Raw genomic sequence first — 24,113 nt, 5'->3', positions numbered from 1 at the left:
CTCTCTCTCCTTCCCTTCAACTCTCCCCTATCCTCCCTCCCTCCTTCTTTCCCTCCATTGTGCTGTATGTGTGTAGGTACGTGTAACATCTGTGAGATACCCAGCAAGCATAGAACGTTGTGGGAAACGTTTGCATACAACCTTCTCATGATGTACTGGGAATGGTGTAGGATGCAGGGTCCTGTTATAGACAATGTTATTTACAACATTTATACACATGCAGGGTCCTGTTATAGAGGATGTTATTTACAACATTTATACGCATGCAGGGTCCAGTTATAGAGGATGTTATTTACAACATATACACATGAAGGGTCCTGTTATAGAGGATGTTATTTACAACATTTATACACATGCAGGGTCCTGTTATAGAGGATGTTATTTACAACATATACACATGCAGGGTCCTGTTATAGAGGATGTTATTTACAACATATACACATGCAGGGTCCTTTTATAGAGGATGTTATTTACAACATATACACATGAAGGGTCCTGTTATAGAGGATGTTATTTACAACATATATGCATGCAGGGTCCTGTTATAGAGGATGTTATTTACAACATATACACATGCAGGGTCCTGTTATAGATGATGTTATTTACAACATATACATATGCAGGGTCCTGTTATAGACAATGTTATTTACAACATATACACATGCAGGGTCCTGTTATAGAGGATGTTATTTACAACATTTATACACATGCAGGGTCCTGTTATAGAGGATGTTATTTACAACATATATGCATGCAGGGTCCTGTTATAGAGGATGTTATTTACAACATATATGCATGCAGGGTCCTGTTATAGAGGATGTTATTTACAACATATACACATGCAGGGTCCTGTTATAGAGGATGTTATTTACAACATATACACATGCAGGGTCCTGTTATAGAGGATGTTATTTACAACATATACACATGCAGGGTCCTGTTATAGAGGATGTTATTTACAACATATATGCATCCAGGGTCCTATTATAGAGGATGTTACATTAGTTTGTAAACTGTCCATCCCTGCCTGTCTAGCAGAGAGCTCAGATCAGTGTATCTAAACATCGGATGTATCTCTGGTAAAATGCAATGATGTGCAAATCATTTAACCCTGAATTTAATAAAAAATACTACAAAGACAACATATCAAATGTGGAAACTGAGAAATGTTATTGTTTTTGGAAAAACACACGCCCATTTTGAATTTGATGCCTGCAACAGGTCTCAAAAAAGTTTCACTCATTAAAAGGAAAATCAATTCATAACATTTTTTGACATGCGTTTTTCAGGATTTTTTTGTTGTTATTCTGTCTCTCACTGTTCAAATAAACCTACCATTAAAATTATAGACTGATCATTTCTTTGTCGGTGGGCAAACGTACAAAATCAGCAGGAGATCAAATACTTATTTCCCTCACTGTATAGGGTTTCTTCTTTGCATGGTAGAGTTTTGCAACTAACTTGCATTTGTGGATGCAGCAACATAGTGTTCACAGACAATGGTTTTCAGAAGTCTTCCTGGGCCCATTCAGTGATTTCAACAACAGAATCATATCTGTTTGAAATTCAGTGCCATGTGAGGGCCTGAAAATCACAGCCATCCCAATATTGGTTTTTGGCTTTGTCCCTTGCATTCAGAGATTTCTCCAGATTCTCTGAATCTTTTAATGATATTATGTACGATAGAGGATGAGATCCCCAAACTCTTTGCAATTTTATGCTGAGAAACATTATTCTTAAATTGTTGCACTTTCTGCCCCCGCAGTCTTTCACTGTGGTGAACCCCATCTTAACTTCTGACAGACCCATCCTCTCTAGAAGGATCTTTTAAAGGTCAATCATGTTACTGACCTGTTGCCAATTGACCTAATTAGTTTTGTGATATTCCATCAGGTTTAGTTTTTCAGCAATGCACAATTCTTCCAGTCTTTGTTGAGATGTGGTCTTTGTGCTATTTTCTATTGAATATAGGGTTTAAATGATCTGAACATTATTGCATTCTGTTTTTTATACATTTTACGCAGCGTCCCAAATTTTTTGGAAACAGGGTGGTATTATAACAATAGTGTTGGCATGTATAGTTGTGTGTGGGTGTGTGTTTATGTCCCTGGTCAGTCGGATGAATGTGGAATGCCTGGCGCCTGGACGCTTCCACATATGGCTTCTTTTACACATGCCTGGAACACCAGGCGCTCTGAAATATAATACCTGCCTACTCTGTGTGTGTTTGTGTGTGTGGGTGGTTGGTTGTGTGTCTGTGTGAGAGAGAAACTCCTTTCCACTGATGTTTCCATCTGTGCAATACAGCCACCCCCTGTACAGAGATATCCTGTACAGTATGTCTAGTACAGTATGTCTAGTACAGTATGTCTAGTACAGAGATATCCAGTACAGTATGTCCAGTACAGTATGTCCAGTATAGTATGTCCAGTACAGTATGTCCAGTACAGTATGTCTAGTACAGTATGTCTAGTACAGTATGTCCAGTACAGTATGTCTAGTACAGTATGTCCAGTACAGTATGTCCAGTACAGTATGTCTAGTACAGTATGTCCAGTACAGTATGTCCAGTACAGTATGTCTAGTACAGTATGTCTAGTACAGTATGTCCAGTACAGTATGTCCAGTACAGTATGTCCAGTACAGTATGTCTAGTACAGTATGTCCAGTACAGTATGTCCAGTACAGTATGTCTAGTACAGTATGTCCAGTACAGTATGTCTAGTACAGTATGTCTAGTACAGTATGTCCAGTACAGTATGTCCAGTATAGTATGTCCAGTACAGTATGTCTAGTACAGTATGTCCAGTACAGTATGTCCAGTACAGTATGTCTAGTACAGTATGTCTAGTACAGTATGTCCAGTACAGTATGTCTAGTACAGAGATATCCAGTACAGTATGTCTAGTACAGTATGTCCAGTACAGTATGTCTAGTACAGAGATATCCAGTACAGTATGTCTAGTACAGTATGTCCAGTACAGTATGTCCAGTACAGAGATATCCAGTACAGTATGTCTAGTACAGTATGTCCAGTACAGTATGTCCAGTACAGAGATATCCAGTACAGTATGTCCAGTACAGTATGTCTAGTACAGAGATATCCAGTACAGTATGTCCAGTACAGTATGTCCAGTACAGTATGTCTAGTACAGTATGTCTAGTACAGAGATCTCCAGTACAGTATGTCCAGTACAGTATGTCCAGTACAGTATGTCTAGTACAGAGATCTCCAGTACAGTATGTCTAGTACAGAGATCTCCAGTACAGTATGTCCAGTACAGTATGTCCAGTACAGTATGTCCAGTACAGTATGTCCAGTACAGTATGTCTAGTACAGAGATCTCCAGTACAGTATGTCCAGTACAGTATGTCTAGTACAGTATGTCTAGTACAGAGATCTCCAGTACAGTATTTCTAGTACAGAGATCTCCAGTACAGTATGTCCAGTACAGTATGTCCAGTACAGTATGTCTAGTACAGTATGTCCAGTACAGTATGTCTAGTACAGAGATCTCCAGTACAGTATGTCCAGTACAGTATGTCCAGTACAGTATGTCCAGTACAGAGATCTCCAGTACAGTATGTCCAGTACAGAGATCTCCAGTATAGTATGTCCAGTACAGTATGTCCAGTACAGAGATATCCAGTACAGTATGTCCAGTACAGTATGTCCAGTACAGAGATCTCCAGTACAGAATGTCCAGTACAATCAATCATATGTATTTTATAAATCTCCTTTTACAGCAGCAGTTGTCACAAAGGGCTTTTACAGAAATCCAGTCTGAAACCCCACAGAGTAAGCAACAACAGTTCATGCACAGTGGCTAAGGTTGTTTTCCACTGTAGATAGTACCCTGTACCCGCCCATTGTGACATCACAGGAAAACTGCTATGACACCACCTCCAACGTGACACACACGGGAACAATAATGGAGATATCGTACAACTACACCTGATACCAGCAAAAAGCCGGCATTCGGCAACTAACGTAAACCCTGCAGTGAACTGAAAAATCATTTGAATGAACTCCATCAATTTCCTTTTAAACTGACATGCTTTGAATGTAAAGTGGCAAATCAAAAGTAAACTAAATCTGGATAACATGGTCACAGACCCTGTTTGAAAAACAGTGAAAAAGTAGAATAGAATTATCACCCTGCAGTATTAAAGATGACATAACTGAGCAATGTTCTGTTATATTTAAGTGTATACACTTAACCACTCAACACCAACACATTTAAAACAACCTACATAGCCACTCCATTTCGATTAAAAGGTATAAATAATTGCCTTGTTCATTGCTGGCTATAATACCACGCCAACTGACTCCAGAGTAGCCTACTGTACACAAGGCAGCGTTTTCCAGTAGTAGTGAGGAAGCACGCATGAGCAGTAACTTTGATCTTAATATATTGCAGACTGTAAAAATTGTTAGAAAGCTTGGTTGGCTGCTTCTGTTTGACTTGACATTAAAAATAACTTGGTGCTGAGCTAGAATCTAACAGCTTAGAAGGCGTGACTATATAGCTCTATATTTGTTGGAACATCCAAATCACACCATTGAAATCATGGAACACTCTTTTAGGCCTCCCCTTTAGAATAAGACCATCCCCAAGGTTGTGTGATGGATGGTTGATAGAACAAGAAACCAGCCAAGCCCAGTTCCTGCAATAGAAATCGTTGCCCTCTCGAGATTCAAACCCAGGTGGCCCACATGAAAGGCTGTGTCATTAACCACTACACCACAGAGCTCTTGTGTCTATCCTGAACAAATCCTCTTTTGCCACAGGCAGGTTTTAAAAGTTATATGGCCATTCGTGAATGACATTGATATAGTTAAACTGACTAACATTTCTTACTAAGTTTACCTCCACCACAAATAACGTCTATGTACGCCGTTTGCCACTGGCCGTTTTAACAGTGTTTTAGCCAGTAATAAGCTTTACCGGTATCTACTAACTTACTGGAATATTCATAAGAATTATGCAATTGCTAGCGAGTCTGCCAAAGCTATTTCATTTCATGGCATAAGAACTTTTTTTCTTTCATGGCAAAACAACATAATTTTTTCTTTCATTCGTGAATGACATTGTTACAATAACTATCAATAAAGGAGACGATAACTAACTTTTGATCTGATGGGGGTAACGAGTTGATTTCAACGCCAGCGCATAAGTCCAAACAGAGAGGAGTTTTGGGAAAATACGATCACTTGAATTACGATTCTGGTCCTATGCACTGGCACTTAACCCATTTCAACTCAAGGACTCCTGGGACAGACCCGCAAAGACACGCCGTTCTCGTCTCTTAAAACCATTCTCTGATACTGGATGGTTAGCAGCAGAACAGCTTGTTTTGTTTTGCTTTGCTGCACGCTGTGTTTATGCCTGTTTATGTAAGATATCACAGTGTATGACGAGTCACTCTCAAGTCACGCTTGTCCAATCAGAAGTCTTCCGTATTTTCACATGTTTTGGTATCGCCTCAACTCACTTGGAACGGAGCTACTAAAAATGATCTGGTACCAGCAAGTAGAGCCAAGTCAAGATGGTACCTAGTGGTGGAAAAGCTCCCAAAGCAAGCAGAATCGAGGCGAGGCGAGTAGAGTTGAGTTGGGGCCATGCAGTGGAAAAACGCTGTTATGGGCCAAAACAATGTTTTTGAATAATCAGAAGACTAGCAGGTCATTAAGTGCAACTGTGCTGTGATCAGAGTCCTTAAAAAGAACTGGGACAGTCAGGTGCAGTGTGGACAGGGACAGGACTGGGACAGGCAGGTGGGGTGTGGACTGGGAATGGACTGGGACAGTCAGGTGGGTTGTGGACTGGGAATGGACTGGGACAGTCAGGTGGGTTGTGGACTGGGAATGGACTGGGACAGTCAGGTGGGCTGTGAACTGGGACCAGACTGGGACAGTCAGGTGGGTTGTAGACTGGGACAGGACTGGGACAGTCAGGTGGGGTGTGGACTGGGACAGGTCCAGGACAGTCAGGTGGGGTGTGGACAGGGACAGGACTGGGACAGTCAGGTGGGCTGTGAACTGGGACCGGACTGGGACAGTCAGGTGGGTTGTAGACTGGGACAGGAATGGGACAGGCAGGTGGGGTGTGGACTGGGACAGGACCGGGACAGTCAGGTGGGGTATGGACTGTACCCTGATCGGCATCACAACTAGGAGAAATTCAGGCAAGGACAGCTTCGACTCATTTGGGCCAGGTAGATCTGAGGCATAATTCAAGTGCCTCCTAAGGTCAACCGGGATTTTGCATTCCAAGAATTCAGATACCTCTTGGTCATACAATTTGCTGAAGAGATGAGTCTTTAGTAGACACTTAAAAGTTGAGACTTAGTCAGTGTCTCTCACCTTAAATGGCAGATCATTCCACCATAGTGGATCTCAATGGGGAAAAGCCCCCCACCTAGCTGTTTGTTCAGAAATTCTAGGTATAATAAGAAGGCCTGCATCTTGTGATCTCAGTGTACGTATAGGTGCCTGCCTACCTCTCCGACCAATTTTTTCCATATCAACCAACATACTCTGTTCCAGAACTGCAGGTCCAAGCTCTAAGGCTTGGTGACAGAGCATTCTCAAGGGTTGCTCCTAGGCTCTGGAACTCTCTCCCCAAAAACATCTGTGTCTCTGAGACTATCCCCATTATCCTGAAGACTCATCTGTTCAAAATCGCCTACCCATAGACATGCCCAATCCCATTCTCTCAATTTTCGTTTTCTCATTGTATTTTTTGTTGTTGTTTGTTTCTGTTCCATGTTCATTCTGTTCCTTCTCAAATGTGAGATTTACAGGGAAGACAATACACCTCCTTGAACAACATTTGGGAAGCTGTGGTTGCTGCTTCAGCAAAAGTTGATCGTGAACAGATCAAGAAACTGACAGACTGCATGGATGTTAGGCTCATGGCAGTTCATGAAAAGAAGGGTGGCTATATTGCTCGCTGAATATTTTTGAAAGGCCAGAAATGTTGTTTAATTTTTATTTTGTGTTACTTATTTGGTGCACTTACTCTTTTTGAGAATAAACAAGTGAGTTGGAGAAAATATTTTTGTAATTTAGTTGCCTAATATTTCTGCACACTAATTGTTGCTCGATAATTTTACACACTTATGTATTCCCCTGAGAAAGATCAAAACAAATGTTTCCTTTGTCAAACATTCAGGTTTGAGGTTCATTGATATTTTGGATTGACTGAGAGCATTGTGTTTGTTCAACAATAAAATAAATATTGAGGAATACGATGTGCCTAATAATTGTGGATGCAGTATATAGTGAAAACACAAAAGGTACCACAACCAAGCCCTGAGTAACACCAAAACCTACATTTGATTTGTCAGAGGACAGGCCATCCACACATATGAACTGATATCTTTATGATAAATAGGATCTAAACCAGAACAAGAACATGTCCGCGTAGCCTAACATGGGTTTCCAATCTCTTCAATGCAAGCAAGCTTTTTTATATAGCACAATTCAACCATAGAAGTAATTCAATGTGCTTTACAAAGAAAATAAAAATGCAATAGAATAAAAACATTTAGTTACAATTCTCTAACCACCTTCCGTGCAGACTCCACCCCGGTATCTCAATCCTTGCACTCCAGCACTAGGATGAACCTGTCCGTCCCTTTGTGAGATAATCTCTGCATCAATGTCTTACCTGGCTGTCTCCAGGAGGACATTCCTGCCATGTCTGTACATGCATTTTATATTCATCCTCAATGAATTACAGTTACCATAACTGTTTACTGAACCACCCCGGTATCTCAGTCCTCACGCTCCAGTGCTTGGATGAACCCGTCAGTCCTTCATCCCCTACATCGATGTCTAAACAGCAGCACCAGATCTTGCATTATCCATCATCAGCAGATTGTTACATTTACACAGAGCTTATTCCTCTGATAGCACCAGAACTTGCATTACAGAAAAATCTTTTAACGATTTGTAAAACATAAAAGACATAAAAATGAAATAAAAACTTAACTGGTAGATTCCATAGTAGATTCCATGAGAAAGCTATAAAAGCTGTTAGGCTAACAGTGTGGTTAAGTTGAAGTGCAAAGAGAAGAGTTTTTAACCTGGATTTTAAAATGTATATGTTTGGGGCACGTCTAAGATCTTCTGGCAGTGTATTTCAGTTGTGTGGAGTATAAATGCGAAATGCAGCTTTGCCATGTTTAGTTTGGACTCTGGGCTCTACTAGTTGACCTTGGTTCATGGATCTAAGAGCCTATTCTTCAAACACATCAGAAATGTATTTGGGCCCTGAACCATTCAGTTATTTATAGACTAATAGCACCACTTTAAAATCTATTCTGTAACTGACTGGAAGCCCGTGCAAAGATTGAAGAACCAGAGTGATGTACTCTGAGATGTGCTCAATGGTGTTGAAAGAAACACTAAGGTCTAAAACAGGGGTGTCCAAACTATTCCATGGAGGGCCGTGTGTCTGCAGGTTTTCGCTCTATCCTTGTACTTGATTGACTAATTATATTACTAATTGATTAGTTTCTACCCTCACCTGGTTGTTTAGGTGTGAACTGGGAACCAGTTTATAGGAAAAACCCAAAACCTGCAGACACACGACCCTCCGTGGTCTGGTTTGGACACCCCTGGTCTAGAAGTAATAGGATGCAAGACCTTTGTCTGGTGCCATTAGAAGGTCATTAACCACTTTCACGGGAGCAGTTTCATTGCTATGATGGGGTCTGAAACCAGACTGGTGCATTTCATAAATACACCGATCAGACATAACATTATGACCACCTGCCTAATATTGTTTAGGTCCCCCTTTTGCCACCTTAAGAGCCCTGACCCATCAAGGCATGGACTCAACTAGACCTCTGAAGGTGTGCTGTGGTATCTGGCACCAAGATGTTACCAGCAGATCCTTTAAGTCTTGGAAGTTGCAAGGTGGGGCCTCCATGGATCAGACCTGTTTGTCCAGCACATCCCACATTTGCTCAATTGGATTGAGATCTGGGGAATTTGGAAGCCAAGTCAACACCTGGAACTTGTTGTTGTGTTCCTCAAACCATTCCTGACCCATTTTTGCTTTGTGGCAGGGCGCATTATCCGGCTGAAAGAGGCCAATGTCATCAGGGAATACTGTTGCCATGGAAGGGTGCACATGGTCTGCAACAATGCTTAAGTAGGTGATATATGTCAAAGTAACAGTGTTTGTGTCTACTGTCTGGAAGGAATGTAGCTAACATAAATTTGTTTTATGTTGGTAGGGTTCACGCACAATAGCTGAATTTGCAGAGCCACAGTAGCAAGCAAACCGATTGTGCAAACTAAAACAGTATTACAGCACTACTTTTGGTGTGTCCCTCAAGAATTGCTCCTGAGAAAATGTTATGTAATTGTCCCCTCCATACTTGATATCAGATTTTTCGTCCCTGCAGTACAGAGATCTCCAGTACAAATGTCTCAAGTAAAGTTTATTCAGTACAGAGATCTGTAGTACAGTATCTCCAGTAAAGGAATCTCCAGTACAGATGTCTCAAGTACAGATGTCTCCAGTACAGATGTCTCCAGTTAAGTATGTCCGATACAGTATCACCAGAACAGAGATCTCTAGTACACATCTCCAGTACAGTATCTCCACGTAAATGATGAGATGTGACGAGAATGTAGAGTTAGGTTTGATGTCATCAGATTTAGGGGGAGGGCTGATCTCTTTCATTATTTCTATCTCATGTTTCTCTTTTTCATGTCTTTTTCAATAAATGTCTATATATTTTTGCCGAACAGTGTAAGCAGAGCCAGCCAAGAAGAGCAAGTTTTTCTGCCTGCCTGCCTGATTGACTGACTGATAAGTATTTGCAACAATATTGGAAAATTGCCAAAGTAAGTAAAGTAAATAAAGTAAACATACAATATAGTAAAAGGCTAGAATGTACAGTACTATTGGATGTAGTTAAGAGAACAGTGATAGACCAAGGGGCATATTTTTTGCTGTAATAATTAAAGAGATACAGCGCGGGAAAAAGTTCAGAGACCACTGCACCTTTTTCTTTCCTTTCCAAAAAAGTCGAAAAGGAAGGTTTTAAGTGAGGAACAGAAGGGGAAAAATTAAGAGACCCCTGCAATTTGAATGCTTCTGTTCCTTACTCAAAACTTTCCTTTTCAACTTTTTTGGAAAGAAAAGAAAAAAGAGCAGTGGTCTCTTAATTATTCCAGAGTTGTATATATATGTACATTAGTAGTGTGCTTCAGGCGGTAGATATGAATATGCATACAGTGCAGTGTGAGTCTGAGAGTGTATAAAAGGTTCAGGGGGTAGATATGAATATGCATACAGTGCAGTGTCAGTCTGAGAGTGTATAAAAGGTTCAGGGGGTAGATATGAAAATGCATACAGTGCAGTGTGAGTCTGAGAGTGTATAAAAGGTTCAGGGGGTAGGTAGAAGTGCAAAGATCCTGGTCGGGGGTGACGGAGGGGGAGGGGTTCAAGGGGGGGTTACTGCTAGGACTCAGAGTTCTGCAGTGTATCAGCAGTGTATCAGCAGTGTATCAGCAGTGTATCAGCAGTGTAACAGCAGTGTATCAGCAGTGTAACAGCAGTGTAACAGCAGTGTAACAGCAATGTAACAGCAGTGTAACAGCTGCAGGGAAATAAATGTTCGGTGGTCTACGATGGCAGGATTCTGGACACCAGGGATGTACTAGGTGGTTTTCATTACCCGCTGCAGAGCTACATTAAGTACAAATTATCTGCACTGAGAATGCAGGGGGGAAGTACGTTAAGATGAAGCTATCATGTCAGGTCTTTACAATATATAAATTCAATGTTGAATTTACTTTAACTTTTCAGATATCCAATTCCATTCTTTAAGACCTTGAGTCACTGCTACAGCCGTTCTAGGGGCTCAGGAGTCATAACTCACCATAGGTTTCTCCCCTGAACTTTCAGCAGCCAGTCTGCTATATTATACCATGAATTAAATCCAAGCCAACTGCTTGACCTTTTGCTTATCACTGGAAATACCCTTGCCGATTTGACAATCGACAATGGTGTTATGTTAACACCAGCATTCGATTCATATACCACTCAGCCACTAGTATCAATCAAAAGAGTATCAATCAAGAGTAGGATTACACGATTTGGGAAAAAGCTATTCTAAAAGGAAACTATGAAATATTAGTAAACAATCTATGCTTGATAATTTGTAAGAAATTAAAATTGAGGCTCTTAGAAAATGTAATGTAGAATATAGTGAAGCGATTTGTGATGAATATCAAAAAATTTTCAAAAGCCATTTCAAAAGGAATCTTTCAAATATTAATAAAAAAATATATGCTTGGTAATTTGTGAAAAATCCAATTTGAGGCTGCTAGGCAATATAATGAAAAATATATGGATGCAATTTGGGATGAATATCTAAACATTTTAAAAAACAATTTCAAAAGTAATATTTAAAATACTATGGTTGATAATTTGTGATAAATTAAAGTTGAGGTTCTTAGATAATGTAATGAAGAATATACACATGCAATTCAAAGGGAATTTTTAAAACATTAGTAAAAGATCATTGCTTAATTTTATGTAAAAAAATAAAAGTAGAGACTCTTAGATAATGCCATAAAGAATATACAGATGCAATTTGGGATTAACATTGGGATTAACATCTGACTCACTCACTCAGTCAGTAAGAGACATTCGCTCTTCTTCGCTGGCTTTGCTAACACAGTCAGGCAAAAATACAATACAATTGTATTGTAGAGATATATAGTATGTAAATATCACATAATCAGAATATTGATTTATACCACAGTTTGCATGGGATGTGATACATGAGAGCTGATACAAGCAATTGATGTTTACATAAATATGCAATACAGTACTTTCACTAGTTTGTTGGCTGGCTTGCTGTCAACAAGCCATGTTCATATGGTTTCATTTCATCTCATCTGAGATGGTTTCTCTATCTGTAATCACAGAGCATGTCATGGACGTAGTCTGTAAATGGTTTCTCCCTCTTCACAATGTGATTGCGTAGTGGTTAGAGAAGCGGACCTACAGGTCGCAGGTGAAGCAAAGTACTGTATACGGTTATATTGCGACTGTTTCTGGAAAAGTTCATCTCAGTCTCGCTAGCAATTGCTCAATTCTTGTGATTTTTCCTAAGAAGTTAGTAGATACAAGTAAGCCTATTACTGGCTAATAAGCTGTTCAAACTGCAATTTCCACGATTTAATCGTCGTTTCACTTGATGAAAAAGTTAGTTATCATCACCTTTATTGATAGTTATTGTATCAATATCATTCACGAATGAAAGAAAAAAGTATGTTGTTATGCCATGAAAGAAACAAATACGTTGTTATGCCATGAAGTAAAATAGCTTTGGCAGACTCGCTAGCAGTTGCTCAATTCATATGCCTATTCCAGTAAGTTAGTAGATACTGGTAAAGCCTATTACTGGTTAATAAGCTGTTCAAACGGCCAGTGGAAAAAGCTAACAGTTCATAGACGCTATTTGTGGTGGAGGTAAACTTAGTAAGAAATGTTAGTCAGTTTACCTGTATCAATATCATTCATGAATGGCCAATAAGCTGTTAAAATGGCCAGTGACAAAAGACGATTTGTTCATAGACACAAGAGGCTATACTGACACCCCTCAAACGTAGAGCTCTGTGGTGTAGTGGTTAACGACACAGCCTTTCACGTGGGCGACCCGGGTTGGAATCTCAAGAGGGCGATACTTTCTATTGCTGTCCGGCTGAACTTCCCTTGCCTGGTTTCTTGTTTAGTACCTGCTCCATAGAGGTTCCAAGCGAGTTGAGGTGATACCAAAAGATGACCTGAAAACACAGAAGACTTCTGATTGGACAAGAGAGACAAGAGTGACTCTTCACTCACTGCGACACCAGACATCTTGCATAAACCAGCATAAACACAGCGTGCAGCAAAGCAAAACAAAACAAGCTATTTTGCTGTTAGCCATCCAGTATCAGAGAATGGTTTTATGAGACAATAATGGCGCGGCTTTGCGGGTCTGTCCCAGGAGTCCTTGAATTAAAATGGGTTAATTTAAGTGCTAGTGCATAGGACCAGACTCGTAATTTAAGATTCTGTATTTTCCCAAAACTCCTCTCGGTTTGGACTTATGCACTGGCGTTGAAATCAACTTGTTATTCCCATCAGAACCCCCCGTGAGAGACCCGCACTTGGACAAAAGGACAGAGGCGTCGCTAGGATCACAATACATTCGGGGCTTAGCCCACCCCCCACCCCGCCCGGGACAGAAAGTACATGGTTTTGAATGTACATGCTGGAGGAAATGTTCAATATACATGCTAGCGGACTACACGTCTACATTGTCATAATGCGCGATCAGAATTATAGATGAATAGATCAAGGACAATTTTTTAGGGGGCAATTTGAGATCCAGGGCTATAGCCCATGGACGCCAGGCCATATGACACCACCACTACCATCATTAATGTTGAACCCTGGTTGAGGCTCTTGGACAATGTCATGTATAGACTATACTGATGCGATTTGGGATGAAAAGTCTGACTTTTTGAAATATTGATTTCAAGTAATAAACTACCAACTCTATTATAAAAAGCCATCGTTCTGAGGACTGCACTTTTACCCCTGTCCCTAAATCGTCCGTCCTCCCACTCGTAGTCTTGTCGGGCACTCAGTGCTCTGCGGTCGGCAGACCAACGACAGTTTTACCGGTACATGGGAGTATGTCTGAATATTAAACTTAAAAGAGGATGGGTTTCCACGATTCTCTCGTCTTTTCACCTGACGAAAAAGTAATATAGTGTCACCTATACTGTTAGTTATTGTATTAACGTAATTCATGAATGAAAGAGAAACGTACGTTGAAATGAAATAACTTTGAATTTAAATAGCTTTTAAGGAGATACTAGTAGGCCTAGATGTTTTTCTGGTGGAAATAATAAGAAATGTTAGTCAGTTTAACACAATGTTTAAAGGTGTCTGGCTAAATATTCAAACTTCGCGGGGGCAACAGCATTCATTCCTCCTCTTCGCCTGGTTCTTTCTCGTTTTTAAGAAGTTTAGTTGGTTGCTATGGTGACAAATAAACATAAACCGCTTCACGTCATGGCAACGGTGAAGAGCGCCTTCTCCTTCAACCTACTCCCACGAAAAAACTTTTATTTCCTTCAGGACAAATGTACTTTGCAACTCCTTATGAAATGGTAAGGTAATGGTTGTCGAACTTTATTGCTAGCTTAAACGTAGGTAGAAAACAGGTTAGCTAAGTTTAGTGGCCTATTTAGAGTACATAGCTAGCCAAAGAAACGAGCTACACTCCAGTAGCTACAGTATTTACAGTACAGTAGATAGCGGTTCCTGTGTGTTGTATCTCTCACTTTATCCTGGGAAATCAATTGTCCCTGAGTGAGAAAGTTCATCCTGAACGCTCCTCGTTCTTGGTAATAATAACTCGGCAAACTGGCAGTACTATCTTGTTTGAATTAGCTACTGTACTGTACATAGTAGCACAGACTACCATATTGTTTTCAGTTAACTTGTTACAATACATTTTTAGCTACAGTTACTGTAGCTACCTAAGTTCTAGACAGCTATATATATTGACAACCGTAATTTGTGTATGTTAGGTCCATGCTAGGCCGTCTCTCAGCCCAGGCCTACAGCTTTGACCAGACCTTCTTCCCCTATAACTGCCACGACTTTACGCTGGTGAGTTATGCGAAAAACACATTTCCAGGCCCTCCACACTGTAAAGGACCAATAGAAATTATGTGTGTGTGTGTGTGTGTTTCAGAGCTTTTTCAGAGACCCCTGTGTGCTGGCTAACCTCAGGAAGATAGAGGCTGGAGCCTGGGTTCAGATGAGTAGGTCATGTCAGGGCTATGTCATCCCAATGTGATTTCTGTCATCTGTATGCCACCTTTTTGTCATCTCTGTTGAATGTCAGTGTAATCTCTGTTGAATGTCAGTGTAATCTCTGTGTCGCTGGAAAGTGGCTTAAGAAACTTTTTGTGTGTCCCCCAGAGAGTGAACAGGTGTGTGTATTAAGCTGTGTGTGTGTGAGTGTGTGTCCCAGACAGCAATTAAGTGTGTAATTTCAGGTTTGTGTGTCCCCCAGACAGTGAGGTAGTGTGTGTTGAATCAGAAGTTGTACCTTGCACTAAGGTGAGTATGGAGATGTTTGACCCGCTGTTCTCCAGTGGAATCATCAGACCGTCAGGACACATCGTCAAGTGTCTGCACAATACACACAGCGACTACGACCTACTGAGACAGGTAATACACACAACGACTACGACCTAATGAGACAGGTAATACACACAGCAACTACGACCTACCGACACAGGTAATACACACAGCGACTATGACCTACCGACACAGGTAATACATACAGCGACTACGACCTAATGAGACAGGTAATACACACAGTGACTACGACCTACTGACACAGGTAATACACACAGTGACTACGACCTACTGACACAGGTAATACACACAGCGACTACGACCTACTGACACAGGTAATACACACAGCGACTACGACCTAATGAGACAGGTAATACACACAGCGACTACGACCTACTGACACAGCTAATACACACAGCGACTACGACCCACTGACACAGGTAATACACACAGCGACTACGACCTACTGACACAGGTAATACACACAGCGACTACGACCTAATGAGACAGGTAATACACACAGCGACTTCGACCTACTGAGACAGGTAATACACACAGCGACTACGACCTACTGACACAGGTAATACAGACAGCGACTACGACCTACTGACACAGGTAATACACACAGCGACTACGACCTACTGACACAGGTAATACACACAGCGACTACGACCTACTGACACAGGTAATACACACAGCGACTACGACCTACTGACACAGGTAATACACACAGCGACTACGACCTACTGACACAGGTAATACACACAGCGACTACGTCCCCTGACACAGGTAATACACACAGCGACTACGACCTTATGAGACAGGTAATACACACAACGACTACGACCTAATGAGACAGGTAATACACACAGCAACTACGACCTAATGAGACAGGTAATACACACAGCTTGTTCAAATTTGTAACTGAAGTTTTACATGGTTATTACATTGTCACGTGTGTGTGTGTGTGTGTGTGTGTGTGTGTGTGTGTAGATGCTGCAGGAGGAAGACAGTGAGGAGTACAGAGTGATAGAATTGGGTGAGCGGAGAGAGTTCCTGTTCTGTCTCTTTAAACATCTGACTCTGGGAGGAGAGCTGTGTCAGTATGAAGATACCATCAGCCCTTATCTGGAAACTACCAGAACCATCTATAGAGACCTGGTCAGGTACACCATCAGCCCTACAATACTAGAACCATCTATAGAGACCTGGTCAGGTACACCATCAGCCCTACAATACTAGAACCATCTATAGAGACCTGGTCAGGTAGACCATCAGCCCTACAATACTAGAACCATCTATAGAGAACTGGTCAGGTACACCATCAGCCCTACAATACTAGAACCATCTATAGAGACCTGGTCAGGTAGACCATCAGCCCGACAATACTAGAACCATCTATAGAGACCTGGTCAAGTAGACCATCAGCCCTACAATACTAGAACCATCTATAGAGACCTGGTCAGGTAGACCATCAGCCCTACAATACTAGAACCATCTATAGAGACCTGGTCAGGTACACCATCAGCCCTACAATACTAGAACCATCTATAGAGACCTGGTCAGGTAGACCATCAGCCCTACAATACTAGAACCATCTATAGAGACCTGGTCAGGTACACCATCAGCCCTACAATACTAGAACCATCTATAGAGACCTGGTCAGGTACACCATCAGCCCTACAATACTAGAACCATCTATAGAGACCTGGTCAGGTAGACCATCAGCCCTACAATACTAGAACCATCTATAGAGACCTGGTCAGGTAGACCATCAGCCCTACAATACTAGAACCATCTATAGAGACCTGGTCAGGTACACCATCAGCCCTACAATACTAGAACCATCTATAGAGACCTGGTCAGGTAGACCATCAGCCCTACAATACTAGAACCATCTATAGAGACCTGGTCAGGTAGACCATCAGCCCTACAATACTAGAACCATCTATAGAGACCTGGTCAGGTACACCATCAGCCCTACAATACTAGAACCATCTATAGAGACCTGGTCAGGTAGACCATCAGCCCTACAATACTAGAACCATCTATAGAGACCTGGTCAGGTAGACCATCAGCCCTACAATACTAGAACCATCTATAGAGACCTGGTCAGGTACACCATCAGCCCTACAATACTAGAACCATCTATAGAGACCTGGTCAGGTACACCATCAGCCCTACAATACTAGAACCATCTATAGAGACCTGGTCAGGTAGACCATCAGCCCTACAATACTAGAACCATCTATAGAGGCCTGGTCAGGTACACCATCAGCCCTACAATACTAGAACCATCTATAGAGACCTGGTCAGGTAGACCATCAGCCCTACAATACTAGAACCATCTATAGAGACCTGGTCAGGTAGACCATCAGCCCTACAATACTAGAACCATCTATAGAGACCTGGTCAGGTACACCATCAGCCCTACAATACTAGAACCATCTATAGAGACCTGGTCAGGTACACCATCAGCCCTACAATACTAGAACCATCTATAGAGACCTGGTCAGGTACACCATCAGCCCTACAATACTAGAACCATCTATAGAGACCTGGTCAGGTACACCATCAGCCCTACAATACTAGAACCATCTATAGAGACCTGGTCAGGTAGACCATCAGCCCTACAATACTAGAACCATCTATAGAGACCTGGTCAGGTACACCATCAGCCCTACAATACTAGAACCATCTATAGAGACCTGGTCAGGTACACCATCAGCCCTACAATACTAGAACCATCTATAGAGACCTGGTCAGGTACACCATCAGCCCTACAATACTAGAACCATCTATAGAGACCTGGTCAGGTAGACCATCAGCCCGACAATACTAGAACGTATCTGGTGTAGTGTATTTTAGTGTGTTTTTTGTTCCAGTGTTCAGAAGGATCCAGATACTAGAACGTATCTGGTGTAGTGTATTTTAGTGTGTTTTTTTGTTCCAGTGTTCAGAAGGATCCAGATACTAGAACGTATCTGGTGTAGTGTATTTTAGTGTGTTTTTTGTTCCAGTGTTCAGAAGGATCCAGATACTAGAACGTATCTGGTGTAGTGTATTTTAGTGTGTTTTTTTGTTCCAGTGTTCAGAAGGATCCAGATACTAGAACGTATCTGGTGTAGTGTATTTTAGTGTGTTTTTTTGTTCCAGTGTTCAGAAGGATCCAGAGACGAAGCAGATCAGTGTGGTGTCCACAGTCATCAACGTTTCTGCTCTGGTAACAGACCTGTTATTGTTACATTATTATATTTAGCATTTAGTTAATTTAGCACACTTTAGCACACCTCTGGCACCAATCAAGGCCGAAAGACTGTCTGTGGATGTGTTTTTATGGGGCCTTTACAAAATAAGAGTCTATATAAGAAGTTAATGGGCATGTTTGGAGCAGGCTGGTTGCAGCATGTCCTTCTTAACTGTTCATTCTTATCTGTAGCAAGCATGTTTTTTTATATAGCACAATTCATACATAGCATTCATACATAGAAGCAATTCAATAAAAATGCTATAGAATTAAAACAGTCATATTGTTACAATTCTCTAGCTCAGCTGTCTCCAGGGGGACTGCATGAACTTCAACACCCTGGTATCTCAATCCTCACATTCCAATGCTAGGATGAACCCGTCAGTCCCTATGTGAGATAATCATTGCATCAATGTCTTACTTGGCTCTCTCCAGGAGGACATTTATGCCATGTCTGTACATGCATTTTATATTCATCCTCAATGAATTGGAGTTACCAACTGTTTACTGTACCACCCGGTATCTCAGTCCTTGCACTCCAGCACTTGAATAAACTCATCAGTCCTTTTGTGAGGTAATACCCTACATCGATGTCTAAACAGCAGCACAAGAACTTGCATTATTCATCATCCGCAGATTGTTACATTTACACAGAGGTTATTCCTCTGATAGCACCAGAACTTGCATTATGATTGGTAAAAGATAGCAAAATAGAAATTTTATAACAACATAAATCCAAGAAAGAGGGAAATATGAAATACATCATAAAATAACAGCATAATAATAAAACATAGAATAATAAAATAGAAATCTGCTAGTTTATTTCAGTTCTGAACAGCATAACTGCTAAACGCCGCTTGACCATGTTCAGTTTGGACTCTGGGCTCTACTAGCTGACCTGTGTTTATATTCTTCAAACATTTCAGAAATGTATTCGGTGTCTAAACCATTCAGTGATTAATACACTAAAAAGACCACTTTAAAATATATTCTGTAACTGACTGGAAGCCAATGCAAAGATTTAAGAACCGGAGTGATGGGCTCTGTTCTCTTGGTCCTGGTTAACATTCTAGCAGCAGCATTCTGAATGATTTACAGACTTTTTTTTGTCCAGTTAAGAGGCCATTACAACAGTCAACCCTACTAGAGATAAAAGCATGGATGAGCTTCTCTTGGTCTTTTTGGGACACTAATCCCTTGATTCTGGCTATATTTTTAAGATGATAGAATGCTGTTTTGGTGATTTGTTATGACTGTTAAATGTGAGGTCTGAGTCTATCAGAACACCAAGATTGCACACTTGATCTCTGGTTTTTAGGTCCTGAGAATCCAGCTCTTTACTAATACTTGTTATCTCATTTTTGTTGCCAAACACAATAATTTCTGTTTTGTCTTGGTTTAATTGTAAACCATTTTGGTTCATCCAGGTATTTATGTGCTCTATACAGTGAGTATACGGAGGTGTTGTCAAACACAATAATCTCTGTTTTGTCTTGGTTTAATTGTAAACCATTTTGGTTCATCCAGGTATTTATGTGCTCTATACAGTCAGTATACGGAGGTGTTGTCAAACACAATAATCTCTGTTTTGTCTTGGTTTAATTGTAACCCATTTTGGTTCATCCAGGTATTTATGTCCTCTATACAGTCAGTATACGGAGGTGTTGTCAAAGGGTCAAGAGACATATATTTGAGCATCATCAGCATAACTATGGTAGTTAGGGGGCCAAGCAGCAAAGTTGCTGGAACAATTTTATGTTTGTACGTTTTATTATTATTATTCTTCTCCAGGGCCATTTTCAGAGGTCCATAGCTCGGTCCCCTCTGGTTCAAAATTCTCCAAACTTTGCCTGATTGTAGACGGCCAATACTCCTCATGGTGGCGCTGTAGCACTCAGTCGAAAATGGAAAAAGTGAAGCTCAGATCTCATGAACCGAATGTCGTAGACACATGCAACCAAGTTCCAGATATACCCCTTCTCATGCTGACCAAAAAAGTCTCTGGGCTCTTTCAAATTCGCCCCTTGGATTTTCCTTCATTTTGAATTTGGTGAAAAACACGTTAACGACATCTCCTCTGAGACCGCTGAATGGATTTGCATGCCGTTTGGTGTGAAGGACCTTTGAACCATTATCTTTAAATGTTATATAAGGGAAGTTGATATCACTTTAGTTCCATTTATCTCAGCAAAATTGTAATGGCTGGGGTAAAATTTACATTTGGAGAAGATAGAGGGTTGAAGGGACAACCAGCAGTCCCTGTGGTGTAGTGGGGACATCCCTGTCGTTCAATATTTTGACCCTGGTTCGATTCTTCTCTGAGATGTTCCAAATTTTGTATTTCAGAAATGTATATCCACTCGGTTCTTTTCACCCTTCACACAACAATATATATCCCCTCATTAATACCATGATTCTCATATGTTTAGGAGAATAATTGTTTTACGTGATATACTGTTATTATATACTGTTATTGTTTTCCAAAGACACAAATCAGCCATGGAGTGATTGGGGTCATTGTTTTTGTTATAAGTAGGATGTATAGCTATTAGCTATATAGACTTTGTGCAAGACTACTCTTTAGTTCCATTATTACATTTTATTTTGTCCACGTTATTTCAGCAAAAATGTAATGGCTGAGGTAAAAGTTGCGTTCTGCTGTTTAAATAGGGTAATGATTAATGACAGTCTGCCACATAGAAAACCAGGGATTGAAACCTGCCAGCGACAACAATATTCATCCCTCCTAATCGGCTGAACTAGGATTGCCTGGTTCCTTTTCTGGTTTCAAGGTCTTTTTGTTTTGATTTCCTCTCCTTCGATTGGACATCCTGACTACTAGCGGCATTGGGCATTTTTAAATAGCAAAACATTTCTCTAGTGAGAGCATGCAGTGAGATGCTTCCTGTGCCTCGCTTGGCCCCCTGAAACGCTGCTCGCAGCTTTAATTGATCTTGTTCTGTAGAATTTGGCCCAGAGGTAGCATATAGAGATTGAACAGAAGCTGAATCTCGTCCTTCACATTTCAGAGCAAGTTGCTCTGATCCAATCAACATTGACCATACAGATTACTGTTCCCAGCATATTTGACTTTTTAACTGTATAACTAATTTCATATAATAGGTAACCATTGTGTTTATTTGTTTGTTGTGTGTGTGTGTTGTGTGCAGGATGCGTCAGGTGTGTGTTACCCATCCAGAGACAGAGAGGATCAGACGTTCTGTTACCTCATAGTGGATCCCTTCAGACGACACGTCTGTGTATTTTACCACTGCTATGGAGTAGGATCATTCACCCTGTAACACGCACAATCTGTAACACACATTCTGTAACACACACACTGTAAACAGGTCTGTGTTCTACCACTGCTGTAGAGTGGGATCATTCACCCTGTAACACGCACAATCTGTAACACACACATTCTGTAACACACACACTGTAAACAGGTCTGTGTTCTACCACTGCTATGGAGTAGGATCATTCACCCTGTAACACGCACAATCTGTAACACACATTCTGTAACACACACACTGTAAACAGGTCTGTGTTCTATCACTGCTATGGAGTAGGATCATTCACCCTGTAACACGCACAATCTGTAACACACATTCTGTAACACACACACTGTAAACAGGTCTGTGTTCTACCACTGCTGTAGAGTGGGATCATTCACCCTGTAACACGCACAATCTGTAACACACACATTCTGTAACACACACACTGTAAACAGGTCTGTGTTCTACCACTGCTATGGAGTAGGATCATTCACCCTGTAACACGCACAATCTGTAACACACACATTCTGTAACACACACACTGTAAACAGGTCTGTGTTCTACCACTGCTATGGAGTAGGATCATTCACCCTGTAACACGCACAATCTGTAACACACACATTCTGTAACACACACACTGTAAACAGGTCTGTGTTCTACCACTGCTATGGAGTAGGATCATTCACCCTGTAACACGCACAATCTGTAACACACACATTCTGTAACACACACACTGTAAACAGGTCTGTGTTCTACCACTGCTATGGAGTAAGATCATTCACCCTGTAACATGCACAATCTGTAACACACACATTCTGTAACACACACACTGTAAACAGGTCTGTGTTCTACCACTGCTATGGAGTAGGATCATTCACCCTGTAACACGCACAATCTGTAACACACACATTCTGTAACACACACACTGTAAACAGGTCTGTGTTCTACCACTGCTATGGAGTAGGATCATTCACCCTGTAACACGCACAATCTGTAACACACACATTCTGTAACACACACACTGTAAACAGGTCTGTGTTCTACCACTGCTATGGAGTAGGATCATTCACCCTGTAACACGCACAATCTGTAACACACACATTCTGTAACACACACACTGTAAACAGGTCTGTGTTCTACCACTGCTATGGAGTAAGATCATTCACCCTGTAACACGCACAATCTGTAACACACACATTCTGTAACACACACACTGTAAACAGGTCTGTGTTCTACCACTGCTATGGAGTAGGATCATTCACCCTGTAACACGCACAATCTGTAACACACACATTCTGTAACACACACACTGTAAACAGGTCTGTGTTCTACCACTGCTATGGAGTAGGATCATTCACCCTGTAACACGCACAATCTGTAACACACACATTCTGTAACACACACACTGTAAACAGGTCTGTGTTCTACCACTGCTATGGAGTAGGATCATTCACCCTGTAACACGCACAATCTGTAACACACACATTCTGTAACACACACACTGTAAACAGGTCTGTGTTCTACCACTGCTGTAGAGTGGGATCATTCAATCAGTAACTCACAGACATTGTAACACACACAAACACTGTTCCAATGTTACAGATGATTATTTAGGGTGGGGGAGGAAGCTCCTTCAGGGGGATGCAGGTCTGTCTGTCTCCACTAGAGGGGGCTGACTTCAGTAGTTACTACATGCCAGATGTATTACCTCAAGTTATAGCCTTTATCCTCTTCTGTTGCTCAGTAAAATGTCATTTTACTTTAAACAGTTTGTCATTTTTTACAATAAATGTTTCTATTAAATGTGCATACATGAGGATATGTTTTTTTACCTACCTCAGGAACCTCATTGATGCAAATTGTTTTTTTTAGAATTGCCATTTGTATCCGCACACCTATTTATCCCACCTGTACATACATTATACTGAATACCTGTACAAACATTATACTGAATACCTGTAAATCTGTACATTTTCCACTGCACATTTAGAATTTCCATATGTAATGCATTTGCATTAATTTCAAATCTATACATTCCACTTGTACATACAGTGGATATAAAAAGTCTACACACCCTTGTTAAAATGCCCGGTTTTTGTGATGTAAAAGAATGAGACAAAGATAAATCATGTCAGAACCTTTCCCACTTTTAATGTGACCTATAATGTGAACAATTCAATTGAAAAACAAACTAAAATCTTTGAGGGGGAAAAATGAAAAATAAAAACCTTACAATAACCAGGTTGCATGAATGTGCACACACTCTTATAACTGTGGATGTGGCTGTGTTCAGAATTAACTAATCACATTCAAACTCATGTTAAATAGAAGTCATTACACACCTGCCATCCTTTAAAGTGACTGTTCTAGTAGGATTTTCATGACATTTTCTTAGTTGCATCTCACAGC

The 24,113-nt window shown here is 40.8% G+C and overlaps 1 protein-coding gene across 2 annotated transcripts; it reads left to right on the top strand.

Annotated features, from left to right (window-relative positions):
* The first annotated feature begins 14,065 nt into the window (after positions 1 to 14,065).
* On the top strand, positions 14,066 to 23,511 carry cfap300 (cilia and flagella associated protein 300). 2 transcript variants are annotated; one of them, XR_004575912.1, is made up of 7 exons: positions 14,066 to 14,200; positions 14,624 to 14,705; positions 14,791 to 14,860; positions 15,115 to 15,272; positions 16,176 to 17,998; positions 18,339 to 18,405; positions 21,600 to 21,614. XR_004575912.1 is itself a non-coding variant. In XM_029120694.2 (7 exons), exons 1-7 carry the CDS (start codon positions 14,070 to 14,072, stop codon positions 21,729 to 21,731), a joined length of 813 nt encoding a protein of 270 aa, XP_028976527.2. In that variant the 5' UTR covers positions 14,066 to 14,069; the 3' UTR covers positions 21,732 to 23,511. The 2 variants fall into 2 exon arrangements, 1 of the variants encoding a protein (XP_028976527.2); XM_029120694.2 differs by having other exon boundaries at positions 16,176 to 16,348; positions 21,600 to 23,511.
* The last annotated feature ends 602 nt before the right edge of the window (positions 23,512 to 24,113 follow it).

Source organism: Esox lucius, chromosome 7, assembly GCF_011004845.1.
Source record: "Esox lucius isolate fEsoLuc1 chromosome 7, fEsoLuc1.pri, whole genome shotgun sequence".
Lineage (NCBI taxonomy): Eukaryota > Metazoa > Chordata > Actinopteri > Esociformes > Esocidae > Esox > Esox lucius.
Note: the sequence above shows the minus strand (reverse complement) of the source record. Positions and strands in the feature narration are given on the sequence as shown.